Source organism: Melanotaenia boesemani, chromosome 11 (assembly GCF_017639745.1).
Source record: "Melanotaenia boesemani isolate fMelBoe1 chromosome 11, fMelBoe1.pri, whole genome shotgun sequence".
In the NCBI taxonomy this organism is placed as follows: Eukaryota; Metazoa; Chordata; class Actinopteri; order Atheriniformes; family Melanotaeniidae; genus Melanotaenia; species Melanotaenia boesemani.
This window is the reverse complement of record NC_055692.1, coordinates 13,162,970-13,178,205: the sequence shown is the minus strand read 5'-3', so window position 1 is coordinate 13,178,205 and position 15,236 is coordinate 13,162,970. Positions and strand designations below refer to the sequence as shown.

Here is a 15,236-nt window from a genome sequence, read left to right as displayed (position 1 = left end):
TACAGTTGATCAAGTAGATTAGTAGTGTTTGATGTTGTGTATCCATAATAAAGCACTGGTAAGTGCTAATGGGCTTTCATTACACAAATAGATTCTTAAATATGAATGCTTGCATGTGTTTCTGCATGCATGAAAAGTGTGTACTTCTCTGTGTGATTGTGTGTGGGGCCATCACGGTAGCATATTACTCCATAGCAATGCCTGTCACTTTGCATTAACCCTGATTGGTTGCCTCGGGTTTTTCTGTGGCCAGAATCATCATGACTGCCTCAGCTGCAGGCATCTATGGTAACTTTGGCCAGGCCAACTACAGTGCTGCCAAACTGGGCATGCTGGGACTTGCTAACACCTTGGCAATTGAGGGACACAAGTACAACATCCTCTGCAACACTATCGCTCCTGTTGCTGGGTCACGTATGACAGAAACCATCATGCCGCCAGGTAAGCAGATTCATTAAACATCATGCATGATATAGTTGGTCTGTATAATGCACACTATGCTGCTATGTTTACATATACTTTTTTTTCTTTTTAGGTCAGGTCAAAACAGGCATTTTAAACTGCAGATTTTCTTTTCAGAACATCTGCAAAATCTAATGGCCCGTGTAATGTTGATTTGCAAAATTTGAAGCAACAGCACAGGCGTTTGGCATGCAAAATATTCATCTAAAGTACAAGAGCTGTGCCTTCTTTGCTGTGTCAACAGCCATAATGAAATCATGCACCCCCTGAGTGCTTTAAAAAGTTTGAATTTGTTAGTTCTTGATTTAAACGGGCAGCTCTGGTCTCCTTATTTTCCTTCTAGCTCTTCTTTCAAACATGGAAATGTTAAGTATGGAACATTTTTGGATTTTGTGTTAAAGGGCTAAGCATTAAATATAATCAGTATGAAATGAAGCTCAGAACAAGTCTACATACATGGTACTGTGTGTCAAAAACATGAAATAATTAGCCCATAAAAACTGACAGCCACTAAAAGCAGCATTTTCTGGACTTCATGGGTATATCATGCATGCTCTGTGACTACAGTTGACGGGTATTAAGTGACTAACAAGAGGAACAGTTTAGTTGCCCTGCCGTGCTGGTCTGCAGTAGCATCTGTCATGCTGGCCTGTGCCAACTGTCACAGGATGGCCTCACCTTGGTAAATAACTTGGTTTCATATGCTGGCTTTCACTGAGTCAAAAAAACTAACTACTAAACTCATTATGCTAAAAAACCAGCAAGCGCAGCAAACCAGAATGGCTTCTTTCGTACCAACGACGTACAGATATTTTCAGCACACATATGGTGTCTGAAATTAAATATTTAATTGTTTACAGAGTGAATTAAAAGCTTTTGCTATAATAGATTTCTGACTTCTTTTCAACATGTTTAGAGATCCGTTTTGTAAGACATCATCATCGTGGCTTTTCATAGTTGTTATCAGCTTGTAGGAATATTCAAGCAAAAATATCTTTTTTTTTTTTTTCTTTAAAAAAAGATTTTAAGCTGCTTTCAGACCTCATGCTTTTTAAAAATTCAGCTCAGATGGATTAAGCCCACAGGCAGACATGTAGTCTCAGTTTCTATTGTGGAGTCATAGTGGTGATGTTTTGTTCATGAATGGATGGATTTTACTTTAAATGTGTTATGACAAAAAAAACCAAAAAAAAAACCAAAACCAAACAAACGACAAGGTAAGGAAAAACAAACAAAACCAACAGAAAGACAATATACAGTTTTAACACATAACGTGCTCAAAAAGGAGTAGGAAGAAGCAGAAGTTTATTTACTCCTTCCCTTTCTCCACTATAAATAAACAATTATCACTATAACTTCCTGTCTGAATTAGTCCCATTTCCTAATTTCAGTTATCTATATATTTCTATTTATATGAACCCAATAAACCATCAAAATCTAAACAGATTTGTAAATACATTTGCAAATATATACACGCAAGCAAAAACACCTGTATACATATTATACACATTCCTCATAATATATGAATATTTAAAAAAATGTACATGCATACATGTAATTATATATAAACATATTTATATATACATATAGAAAATAATAAGTGCAGTATTTAGTGAACACTATTCAAGGCCCCTCCTTTTCCTTGTATCTTGGAGAAACCATATTGTTGAGCTGATTTTTTTTATTTAAGGATGCTTGAATATTACTTTAGATGCTCACTCGGTCTGTTCCACAGCTTCACTCCACAAACAAGCATGGCTTAGGCTTGTGTTTTTATGTTTTGTCTGTTTATATGTGGACAATGCTTTGAGCTTCTTGCAACTGTTTTCCAATGTGGTTTTTTTTATACTGCCAATGGCAAATAAACTGAACTGAACTGAACTGAACAAAGACACACAAAAACCTTGCAGGGTCTTAAGGACAGGGAGATGTTTTAAATTTAAATTCCACCTCAAATTATAGCTCCAGCTCATCGGTCTTATCAGCAACAACGATGAGACAGCCTACAGAGGAGAGGTATACACCTGGCCACATAGTGCACTTAAAATAACCTGTTTCTCAACTCCAGTAAGACCAATGAGCTTGTTGTGGACTTCAGGAAGGGGAGAGGAGGCACACATGGCCATCAAGCGTGTCTCCTGCTTTAAGGTCCTGGGGACCCACATCTCGGAGGATCGGTCCTAGACCACTTACACCTCCAGCCTAGTCAAGAAAGCTCATTAATTGCCTTATACATAACATGTACATAACATGTACAGTGTTAAATTGAACCACTTCTGTAAATGTTTATATTTTATATTTTAAGAAAACTGGGTTTGTCTGATCTTTGTTACCAGTGTTGTGTATAATTCTTCTAATTTTTTTTCTTTGTTTAGCAGTATAGATTGATAATGAACAATTGTATGTATCATCCCACACTTAAACAAGGTCAAACCAGTGAAGAGTAGAGCATGTGGAGTGAATTGTGGTCAACAATAAAAATTTTATTCTGAACTGAAATGCCCCATAAAATATTATTATGCACATGTTTAATATGGGATATTCAGCTTTTATCTACCATTTATTATCACCCCAACAAACTTATATTCATAAACACTTTCAATACATGTCAAACAAATGTCCTCTTTAATACAGATCTGAATATATATGTCCCTTTTGCAGTTCCCAGCTAAACGGTCTTAAGATTTAGAGTTTATTCCTGTCCAACCATTTTTTTAACATACACATTGGGTTCTAAAGTAATAGATACACTGGAAACAGATTTGAAAACATTTTTATTGTCTTATTTTAGCTCATCTTGATAATGATGAAAGAAATATTCTAAGTATTATTGTATTTTAACTACAGGAGACAAATGCTTGAATTTTATCTTGTAGCTTTGTTCCTCTTTCAAAATGAGCAGCTCAAACCAGCACACTGGGATTTTAATGATACGCCAGCATAGCCGAGCACTTTGTTGCCCTTCATTGCAGTTGTAGGACAGATGAAGATACAGCACAAAAAAAAAAGGAGTTGGACTCTATTGTATATGTATGTATTCTGTTTTATTCAGATCTTGTGGCGTCTCTGAAGCCTGAGTATGTTGCTCCTTTGGTCCTCTGGCTCTGTCATGAGCAATGCCAAGAAACTGGAAGCCTGTTTGAGGTATACAGAAAAGTAATACCTTTTTTCCTGGTCTGCAATAGTTCTCTGTCATTATTTGTTTTCCTTTCGTTACTGAAAATGAGATATTTGTTGTTTTATCAGTGTGTGCTTGCTCATATCTCCTGTGTAATCCCTTTCAGGTCGGTGCAGGATGGATTGGTAAATGTGAGTACTGTGTAGTTTTCCTGGGGGAAATGTCTGTATGAATTTGTAATACTCATTCATTGCTGGTTGCCCCTTAGAGTATATGTGGGTTTTTAGCCGTGTGGTGACCCCCTCTGTCTTTGCAGTGCGCTGGGAGCGTACTCAAGGCCAGATAGTAAGAAAAAAGAACCAACCCATGACTCCTGAGGCTGTCCGGGACCAGTGGGACAGAGTATGTGATTTTACAAATGCCACAAAGCCTGCTAATGTACAAGGTCAGTAATACATAGTGCCAAATATAAACTTATCCACTCTAAAACCTGCAAAAAAATTTACTGCTGTATGTGAATAGAAAACATACATCCTCTGATTGTTATATAACAACTATATAGTAAGTACCACATTGTGGTCTCAAGGTCTATAAATGTATGAAAATGTAAAAACTGCAGTTTGGTTCATGCTTTTTGTTTTCACTGAGCATTCATTCATTGCTTATATAACGCACAACTTCTGCATAGAAATGAAATGTTACTGTATGTTTTCATGCATGTCGCACTTTCACAGTTATTTGACTCATTCCTTGTTGATTCAGAAAGATTCAAACTGCAGATTGTTTCATGGTTACACTGTTTGCCCTTTGGGCCTTAGTACAGCAGCACCTGGGTACTATTAAACAAGAATTATCTTTCATGTTTGGAGAAAGGATTTGTGCAGCGGGTTAGATATCAAACATCTTAACGTTACTTGTCTCCTGTAGTTTGCAAGTTCAACAAAGTGTGTAGACTCACATTATGGGAATAATACCTGTGTAGAAAGGTGGTTTATCCAAGATATCTGTAGATCTTGTCACTGATTTCTGTTTTCAGATCCTCCCTTTCCTTGAAAACTTTCCTGTCCTTTTACACTGTCAAATAAAGGTCATTATAGCCTGGAAAAAATAAAAATAAAAACAAGACTTTTAAGGCAAGTGCTGCAGAGTGGCATTACCAAACCATGTTAAAATTATTTGAACACTGTTGTACTTTGCAAGAAAACTAATCCTGAAACACTGAATTTCCACTGGGATGATTGACTTTATTCTTAGATGGCATTGCTGAAGATTTTATAAAAATTCGGGACCCAGTTTTGGACTCACTTAATGTATCTGGATCTGTTGATTGACCAGTCAGGAAGGGTAATCATGCTTAGCTGCCTAGACATGTACAATTGGCAAAGTAGGGTAATGAGCATAAAAAAAACATAAATGGCAAAGTCAAAACATTCCTACTGACTTCATAGTCACATGTGGATGCTGAAAAAAACACTGAAAGAAGAAAAAAAAACCAATTGTCTCATTTTGTCTTTATGTTATCACAGTCAGTTTTGGAGCCTCCACTTCGATTTGTCAATTTTTGTTGCCCCAACACATCTACCTCTGTGAAGAAGTGTATCATTCAGGGATCTTAACTTTTGGCTTTCGAGGGGCTGCTGTTCTGCAGGTTTTACGTGCTTTTCTTCTTTAACACACCTCATTCAAATTAAATAAATCCAACAGCTTATTGTCTAGTTCTCCACAATGGCCCATTCATTTGACTCAGGTGTGTCGAAGCAGGAAAACATCTAAAACCTGTAGGACAGTGACCCTCAAGGACCGGACTTCCCTGGTGCATACCCAGATGTTTTTGGGTTCTTGGTGAAACCGAGCCAGGCAAAGCCTTTTCAAACCCATCTTAAATTTGAGTCTGTAAGGAAAAGGGATGTTGGGGTTGTTAAATCTTAGTTGTGATAAACCTTTGTGGAGTGGAACAACCTTTTTTTAAGAGCTCAAACACATTTCAACAAAGAAATGGCATTTAAAACAAAGCAAATAAATCCCTTGCATCCATGTGCACCTTTACTATTTGCTCACCTGTAAATACACCAGATTCATTAACAACAAAGAGCCAGAACTGACTCGTATTGGACATCAAGAAAAAGAGGTGGCGAGAAAACAGTGACTATGATGTTGAGCATTAAAAGCGCAGGTTCCCAAAGGTGGGATGTAAACAAGAGGGTGTTGAGTGTTGATTATTGTGTCTGTCTGCCTCCACCCTTTCCATGCTCTCAGATGTTAGTTGAAGAGAGAGTGACGGTGTTAACGTTAACTGTATGTGGGTGGTGGTCCCACAGGGCTCTAGCTGGTCTCATTAGCATGGCTTTGTTGTGCTTCCTGATTTGTAGCCTATTACAAAGACATGTCGCTGCTTCTGTTTGGAAACAGCCTGCCGCTGAGTGATGGTAATGAGTGGCTGTGGTCTTCCCAGATTCACTCAGATTCTGCTCCTCAGCTGTCTCTGCAGACTTCCTTTGTTCATTTTCTTTAAATCTGCAAAAGGTATTCAAATTTTGTGCTTCCTGAGTGGATACATTCACAGTGTTTCTCTTTTTTAAGAACACAACTGAAAGCGACAACCTAGAGTATCATGTATGAGCACAATAAGTGCTTGAGTAGAAAACCAGCCATGCTTAATGCACTTGGATGTGAAATCTGTAACGTTAATTATATACTGTATAATTTTATTTCCTGAAAAAGTTGGTGTATATGGATTGTTATTTTCCATGTGTGCTCTGCAGCTTTAGAGATTCCTGAGCTGTAATGGTTGGCTCAGAATCCTTTTCTCTTTCACCCCATGTGCTGCATTTGATACCTGCTCTCACCTTTGTGCAGAGTCTCTGGAGTCAGTTGTGAGTGTGCTGTCTCAAGTGGAGTCAGAGGGTGAAGTCGGTATGAATCCAACAGCAGCTGCAACCTCTGCGGCGTCAGGAGGAGGAATTAATCCTGTGAGTAGAGACACTGCTATTGCTGCTTCTTTCTTTGTCAGAAATGTACAAGCTGGTGCCAGGTCTTGAAGGGAGGGTGGTGAAAAGTGTTGAAAATCATTAAATTTATGTCCTCACAGTTTCCTCTCTTGTCTGTTGTACACATGAATGAATGCAGTTGAAAACATGGGCTTTTCTTTTGGATGGTAGAGAGTCATATTGGGCAGGTTTTAGTAAAAGGACTAAATGCATTTGTCACTTTCCATCCATCTCCTAATCGAAGAGTTTCACAGTATCTAAGCCAAATGAACAAGAAAATGAAGACGAGAGTCAAATGTATTTCACCCACGCTGGAAGGGCTTGAGTATCCCCCAGAAAGTCAGCAACGGCTAGAAGACAGAAATAGACGCCAACATTTCCCAAGGAATTAAGAAATGCTACCTAGAAAAAAATTAAAACGTTACCTCTGTTTTTGGTGAATTATTACAAATAAGAAGGATTGTTGTCAGAAAATGAGAGTAGCAAGTATCAAACTCATTTACCCCGAGTGTTTCGGCTGCTGTGTACTAAAAAGAAAACAATTTAAAAACAAAAGATGTTTATGGCGCTAAGCTTATCTGGTTGAGCAGCTGACTCGTGAACAGACTCCTAGATGGAGCTGATGCAAGTTCAAATCCTGACCCTTTGCTGCAGGTCATCCCATCTGTTTCTGACCCCCTTTCCTGTCCAGCAACTGCTTCATAAAGGCCTCCAGAGCCATAATATCTGTTAGAAAACAAAATGTATTGCACTGTTGAAATGTTCCACATCCATCACATAATCAGATGCATTCCCCCTGTAAAACACAAGGCTACAGGGTAAATACAGAATTGAGGGAGAAGGAAATTGAAAACACAAAATTTCGGGGGGAAAAAAGGAATGTGGCAAAAAATGCAACAGATTTCATAGGGCCCTAAGCATTTGCTTTGTCCCCTCTGGACTGCTATAATGCCTCAGCAGCAGGAAGACTTGTTTTGTTTTCGGTTGTTCAACGGCAATAAAAACAGGACAATCAAATAAAAATGTTGCATTTCAGCCAATAGAGCAGCCAAAATGTCTCATACTGGACCATTAATGTGGTTAATATTGTAATGAAGAATTGTTACTGTATACTGCTGCTGGAAAAATACAAAAATAAAACAAAGTATATATGGAAGTATGTAACGCTTCATCCCTACTGGCTTACCGTCACGCTTTCAGGCTTGCATGACTTACATCAGCATATATTATATTTAAATAGGTGTAGTAGTAAAGAAGGCTTTAAAACTTAACACAGTGTATCCTGTCACTACCCAGACAGACGTGCACATACTGCATGTGAGCAACTGAACTAAAATGTCTATAGATAGCTGAATGTTCAGCCCATGAGCAGACTGCACTGAAAAGCCCTGAGGCTCTTGTTGATACACTGTGTGTGTGTGTGTGTGTTCATATATATGTATGTAATGGTATATTGTAATTGAATTGCAGCTTCATTGCAGGAATTTCTGGTTAATCTTGGTTAACCTTGTTCTCCTTTAGTTTTCTTGTACTGAAATCAGCTATAAACTTGGTCCACGCTTACAGCAGAACTAAAGTAGAAGCTCTCAGCACATCAACTTGTTCTTGAAAATGTGCTGTTATTATGGTTATTTTTCTGGAGAGCTGCTCTGTATTAAGACTGCAGAGCATGTTTAACACATTATATTTTACTCATAACCTTGTATCCTGTATAGATGCCAGGCAATATAAAGACTTCTGAAAGTACACAGTTGTTAACTCTCTTGGCTGTTTGGAATTTGGCAACTTATTACTCTTTAATAACCCCACACAGTATTAATTCAGGGACAATAATAACCTTCTTAGCAAAGCTCCTACAGCATTCATAATACTTCAATGTCTTCTGTAAATATATAAAGTTAACACATCAAACAAGAGCCTGCTCAGATTAACCTTTAAAATGCAACAGATAAAAGATGCCAAAGCACAAGAGAGTAGCGGCGACTCACTCAATAGGTGCTCTCTCGCTTAACTTGGTTTCCCCTTACTGAATCGTGGAGAGTGAACCGATGACAGCTAGCATATGGCTGAGTCGCTTAAATAAAACAGTGAGCTGCAAGTAAAATCACAACACATGAATGATTATCCACATGGACAGCAGCCATCTCATATTCTGTTAAGCTTCTTGTAGTATGCAAATGTAAGTTCACATTTCTGGATGATATTACTCAGATGACCGACTTCTTTTCTCAGTGTGGGTAAATTCTGCAAATATTTAGAAATTTCTTGGTAATTCTGTTCTCATTTATGTCAAGTGCTTTGTTCAGAAAGCAAACATACCAGGACTATGTAGAAGTTAAAAATAATAATAAATGAATGAATATATATATATATATATATATATATATATATAGTATAATATAATATGTGTATGTGGATTCAGTTCCCAAAAGGATGTGTACTCACTCTCTGGGTATTGGTGTCTTCTCCGCTGTGTGTTTGGGGTGTTGATGCTGCCTGCATGGGATTTGGAACAAAGTCACACTGTAGCCTCAAGACAAACATCACCATTGTGTCCTCTGTGGACGTGTGAGTGTTTTGTGTTTAGTATTTCTACACACACTCTGTTGCATTTGTGTATTTGTTCTTACCGTGGTTTGTGATATAGGTATTGCACCACAACTTGCACTCATTTAGTCACATCCAGCTCTCCAGTTGCACAAATGCTCCTAAATGTTGTTATATTTAGGTATTTCAAGAATAATGTAAGTAGCAGAAATGTATTAAAATACAGTATACTTTATTAATCTCTAAGTAGGAAATTCTGTTACATAACAAAGTTACACTGTTTTAGTGAGGCTACATGATAAGAACTGTGTTGTATTATTTAGTTGTTTCTGTTGCTTTCAACAGAGCAAATAAAATATCAGAGATGCCTTTCTGTATAATGCAGTTATGCAACTCAACACCGCTGAAAAATCTACTTAAATCTTTGTCAGCTGGAACAGCCAGTAAAAATGAACCATTATAAGCTCAGCTGGCTACTGAATGCAACAGCTTATATATAATGCACAGCGATAACATGTAGCCATCAGACCACCAGGCTGACCCTTCCTCCCTTTAAATAAAACTCAATTTACTTGAAGCCTAATTTTCATTTTGATTATGATTTCTTTCCCTTTTTTTCCCCCCTCCATCTTCGATACCCTCAAGAGACTGTGGCCTTAATCTCCATGTGAACATATGAGAGCATATAATATGAAATCAGAGGGAGTGTTGGAATGGTTCTGAAAGTACTATATTTCCCACTTTTGCATTTTAATGCAGTTTTAATTAAAAGTAGTCCTCCAGAGGCCAGCTTTATGGTGATTTTTTTCTTTTTATTTTGGACCAGCTGAGAGGCGATATTACAGAGTGTGAATCACCACTCTGCAGAGCAAAAATTGTTTTGAGCTGAAGCTCTGCAGTGTGGTTGTTAATATGACGAATAAGCAACTGCAGGACTACTATTACTATAATTTTGCCACAGAGGTATGATAATGGTGTACTTTACCAGATGGCTTTTACTGTATAATTTGACTGATTTAATAACTCTAGTTGACATAAAGGGGCCATCGGAGCAGTTGCTTTTTTAACCGCTTTTCCTGTTCTGTTTGATGCAGCCATTTCATAAAACTGTTACTGACATCAAGTTTACGCTCTACAGTATTACCACCAGCATCTGAGCACAATAATATGTGACCTGCGTTTATACACTTTAATCCAAATTATTCTGCATGTAGGATTTTAGTTAATTGAACATTTTTTGGTTTTAGTTTTTTCATGGAAGATTTTGCTCGTGTTGTTTCAAGTCTGATAATTAGGTTCTCAGATGAGCTTAATTAAAGGGTGACTAAATAAGGAGAGTGTTCCACATTATTAAGCAAGTGCCATTTTCAGTGCAGTAGGGGGGAGGGGGGGTCATTCTGCAAATGAACAGGGTGGAAAAGTCAAATGTCTTGTAAAAGGAATGATAACATTTGACAGTTCACAAAAACTTAAGCGAGATCATCACATACTGTTTGTGTTGTTCCTAGAGTTACTGGGTTTTTTCAGATAAAGTCAGGATAGTTCTAGATAGTTGGTGAATGGCTACTGTGTCCCCAAAAGGCTGTGATGTCAGCAAGGTGGTGATGGAGTGATGTTGTGGGCGGGGATATTTGTGAGTTGGTAGGCCCCTTTAGGCTTCCTGAGAGTGACCTCTGTAAATTATGTACAGTTTCTGACCCGTTCCTTACATGGTATCAAAGGAAGAACCGTGTCTTCTACTGTAAAATTATTTTCAGGCAAGATGATGCACCATCCCATGCTGCAAAAAATACTATTTAATCTTTGGCTGTTATGTGTATAAAACTCATGGTGTGGCCACCATCATCCCAACCTCACCCCTGTTAAGAACCTGTGGAGAATCCTTAAAAGGATGACAGCAGAAATATGTCTCCTCCAGGCTGGATTACTGTAATGCCCTCCTCGTCTGGATCCCGGGCAGGCATCCAGAACTGTGCTACCTGCATCCTGACGAGGAGGCGCGAATGCGACCACATCACCCCCCTTTTGCAGTCCCTGCATTAGCTCCATGTCCAGCAGAGGATGAGAGTATAAGATCTGACCTTCCAGTGTTTGCATGGCCAAGCTATTGGCTCCAAACACCACCATTCACCATCTTCGTCCACTGACTCTAACCGCCTTTGCCCACCCAGGACCAGACTCAGCACAATGGGGGACAGGTCCTTTCAGGCTGCTGCTCCACGGCTGTGGAAAGCTCTGCCTGAACACCTGAGGGTGCCATGGACGGTGGAGTCTTTTTAAAAAAAACACCTGATAACTTTTACTTGTTAAGAAAGGCTTTTATGTAATCTAGTGTATTTATTATTTTATGAAATTGTGTGTTTTAATGCTTTTCTTGATTTTAACTTGAAGCACTTGGAGATTTTCTTCAGCGACCATCCTTTGTTCTACCAGTTTGACCTCCTGAAGTCAAGAAGGTGGTTTAGAGTTCCTCTAGCTAAAGGTCCCTTCACAGTCTCTTTTATTCCAAATGCCATCTGCTTTCTTACATCAACAAAGTGACCAGTCCACAGAGGTTGAGTTGCTGCTGTACTTTTACCTCTTAATGTTTACGTTTTAGGTGTTTTTAATGTATTTTTGCCACATTTGTGCTTTTATTGCACCTATGCAATACTGTATTTTAAAGGTGTGTGTTTGTGTTGGTGAGCCAATGGGAATTTTCCACTTAGGTGGAAATGATTATTCACAATGATTATTTAGGAGAAATGAACAGAATCACCATATGCATAATAATTTGGAACACTGTATAACACTCACAGGGCGGTGTCTGTGCAGGACTGATCAGTGTTTTGTCTGTAAGACGCAGAGATGAAACGAGAGGTTGAAGCTGATGCACTGCTGAGCTGGCGGCAGAGGAAGTCAGAGTTGAACATGCCACTGTTCACAGCGAAGCTGTTATCACTTAGATGTTTCTGCTACGCCACCTTGTTTGATCAGTGTAGAGCGACTGTCTTTTTTTGCAGCAGCAGTGACCTCTGTTTGCTGCAGATGAAGCACCTCACCAGTAGTCCTGATGACTGTGGGGATTCAGTCACTTTGATTTTAGAAAAAAAACTTTAGAAAAGATTATGTTTCAGAGGAAATGTACAGACAATATGTGTTGAGACGAAGCAATTTAAAAGGGTTATTTTTTGGGGGGAGCGATGGCACTTCACATACAAGCTGTTGTTGGTGCAGATTTTCCACAGTGAAAAATAAATGATGTCTTTAAGTCCTGAATTAACAGAAAGCTCATCAGGATTGATGATGGCTTTAAAACATTAACATTACAACGCAGGCCTCGACCTGACGGATCTTTAAAAGACACTTGTGACTTAGTGTCATTAGTACTTAATTACTGCGATGTTCTTTTGGAGGGTCTGTGCCCATTTTCAGGCTGCCTGTTAACACCAATCGATCGGGGCTCAGTTCCTGGCCTCTTCTGCGCTGGCCACCTGTCAAAATCAAAGCTGTCATAAAATTGTGCTGATCAGTCAAGAATGCTCTGCCTAATCAAGCCAAGGGCCTCATTTTTGAACTGCTGATTTCTCCCAAACTCTGAGAGACCCCTCAGGTCCTTAAACTGAGGACTTGCTGATGATCACAAATGTTGCTTAATCTACTTACCTCTTCTGAAGATGCATTTCTTGACATTTTAGTTGTTGCACTCTGCATTATTCCCTACATACAGCTGAAAAAGGTTATTTTTGCTGTCACTGTTTCTCCTTTTATGATCATTTTTAGTGATCTTGTAATGAAAAGGAGAGGTGACTAAATCTACTGTCCCCATTTTATTCACATTTAGACAAGCAAGTGGAAATCTCCCAATGTAATGGCTTTTTAACTACAGAAAACCCTCTTTATCGTACTTGTAGGAGCCACTTGTTGTTTTTGTGTCACTTGCATTTTTTGGTTCGTATTATCACACTGGGTGGCAGTAAGGAGGCGCATCAGGTGTATTAAATGACAGCCACAGGTGATGTCGGTTTCTAATTAGCTTGGGTGCGGGAGAAGGACACAGTTTTTACCACTATTACATTTTTTGTTATTGGCACTTTTCATTTTGATCATAAATGTGACCCATTATCAACGCATACTATAACATAGGTTGGAAAATAAACGGGAACTTCACCCAACTTGGACAGCGGTTTTTGGATTGTTTATTGACGGATCTCTCCCCTTACCCAGCTGAGTGGCTGAATGCCATAGTCACTACGGTCCTCTAGTCTAGACGATGATTCCCTGCTTACTGTGGAGGGATGATAAAAAAAGAACTGGAACTTTGCTTTAAACACACTGTAACTTTTGAAGATATCCACTTACTTTGTTTTAATTGGATGGTTGCACTCTCATTATCTTCACTTAAACACATTTTAGTGAGGAAGGAGGGCTGTATTTGAACATGCATTAAAAGAGATCTTAAGAAGTCTTAACTGAGCAAATGATACCTGGAAAATCTAATTAAAGGTTTCTCTTGATTTTTTTTTATTTTTGTTTTTATTATTTTTTTAATAAGGAAAAATCAGAAAATGGTGAATTCATTCTGTAACCAAATTAGATGCGAAGCAAAACTATTGTTCTGCACATTAAAAACTGGATTTTCTTTCTTTTTTTTTTAAGTATTGTATAACCTTTCTTGTCTTTTCTCCCTAGGCTAAGGCTGTGGGACAAAAACTACCAACGACCTCGTTCACCTTCACCCAAACCCAGTGTATCCTCTACGCGCTGGGGGTCGGCATGTCCACCAAGGATCCCGACCATCTTAGGTTTGCATCTTTAATGCATTTATGTTGGTAGCTACAAACTCCCTGTGGGCTCTGAAAAGGCAACTTGTGTGATTTTAAATGAGAATATGTGATCACTGCTGCAATCATTATTTTTTACATTGACCTGCTTGGAGAACAAACCCTGACTCACACTCCTGTGCGACCATCTGTGCTGTTATTTTTGTCTTCCTCTCGCTTCATCTGTGCTTTTCACAGTTCACTAACACTTACATTTTATTGTAGGTTCCTGTACGAAGGCCATCCAGACTTCAGCTCCCTCCCGACGTTTGGGGTCATCCCCTCGCAGTCGTCCATGATGGGTGGTGGGCTAAGCTCAGTCCCTGGACTCAATATAGACTTTACACAGGTTAGAAAACAAGCATGTTTGTCTGTAAAATTTGTTCATGTGTGATCTTGCTTGTGTGCAAGTGTGTGCATGACTTAGTAAATATGTTAATGCATATGGCTTATTTCACACAATCTTGCACAAAAGGCAATCTGTACAAGTACGCATGTTACTCATGCTAATGTGGCGTAAAGACTCCAATATAAACATATATCATAGCTGATGCCATGTTTTGCCAGGTTTTGCATGGAGAGCAGTATCTGGAGCTTTACAAACCTCTGCCAACTTCAGGTACCCCCCGATTAATACACAATTTGTTGTATCTAAATGTGTATTATAATTCCTGCCATATGAAAACTGGAATGAAGTCTCTTGCTTGCTGTATACAACAAATCATGTTAGTTCATTTTAGCATTAAACAGAGTCCGTCTGTTGATGTTAAGCTAATTGTTTATGTTGCATTTAAGGTTAGGATAGCGTGTGGTTTACCTCTAAAGCCATCATAGATTGTTTTATAAACCAATACATTTTCAGGTACGCTTACTTCTGAGTCCACTGTGGCAGACGTGTTGGACAAAGGATCTGGAGCTGTCATACTCCTGGATGGTGAGTGGTTTTTCTTTTCTTCTTTTTTTTTTTTGCCCTTTGGGGGTTCAGCTTTTATCATATATAGTATTTATTCCATATTCATTTGTTTTTAACACTTTAATGTGTCTTTTTTTTTCTGAGAGTTGCCTCTCAGGCTGAATAAATAAAACTTAATTTACAGTCTGTGTCTACAGGGATTGGCATAATGGACCATGAACGGCTCATATTTTAGCTTGACAACTCCACAGAGATGGATGCTATTAGAACCACTCTTATCTATAATTAACTTAAAACCACAAAAAACATGAGACCGGAGGTTCCCTGTGTATTTGCAGAGGGGTGGTCCATAAAATGTTTTCATGCACAAGAAACCAGTCAGTTTCTGTTAGGGTGAAAGTACATTT

The 15,236-nt window shown here is 38.6% G+C and overlaps 1 protein-coding gene across 1 annotated transcript in view; it reads left to right on the top strand.

The window, feature by feature from the left end:
- The window catches only part of hsd17b4 (hydroxysteroid (17-beta) dehydrogenase 4), a 32,946-nt gene that overhangs the window by 7,756 nt on the left and 9,954 nt on the right, over window positions 1–15,236 (top strand). Inside the window, exons 8-16 of the mRNA XM_041999664.1 lie at window positions 254–441; window positions 3,515–3,606; window positions 3,747–3,771; window positions 3,897–4,025; window positions 6,437–6,549; window positions 13,786–13,898; window positions 14,142–14,265; window positions 14,484–14,535; window positions 14,779–14,850. Coding sequence (XP_041855598.1) covers window positions 254–441; window positions 3,515–3,606; window positions 3,747–3,771; window positions 3,897–4,025; window positions 6,437–6,549; window positions 13,786–13,898; window positions 14,142–14,265; window positions 14,484–14,535; window positions 14,779–14,850 — 908 coding nt within the window. The remainder of the gene's footprint in view (window positions 1–253; window positions 442–3,514; window positions 3,607–3,746; window positions 3,772–3,896; window positions 4,026–6,436; window positions 6,550–13,785; window positions 13,899–14,141; window positions 14,266–14,483; window positions 14,536–14,778; window positions 14,851–15,236) is intronic.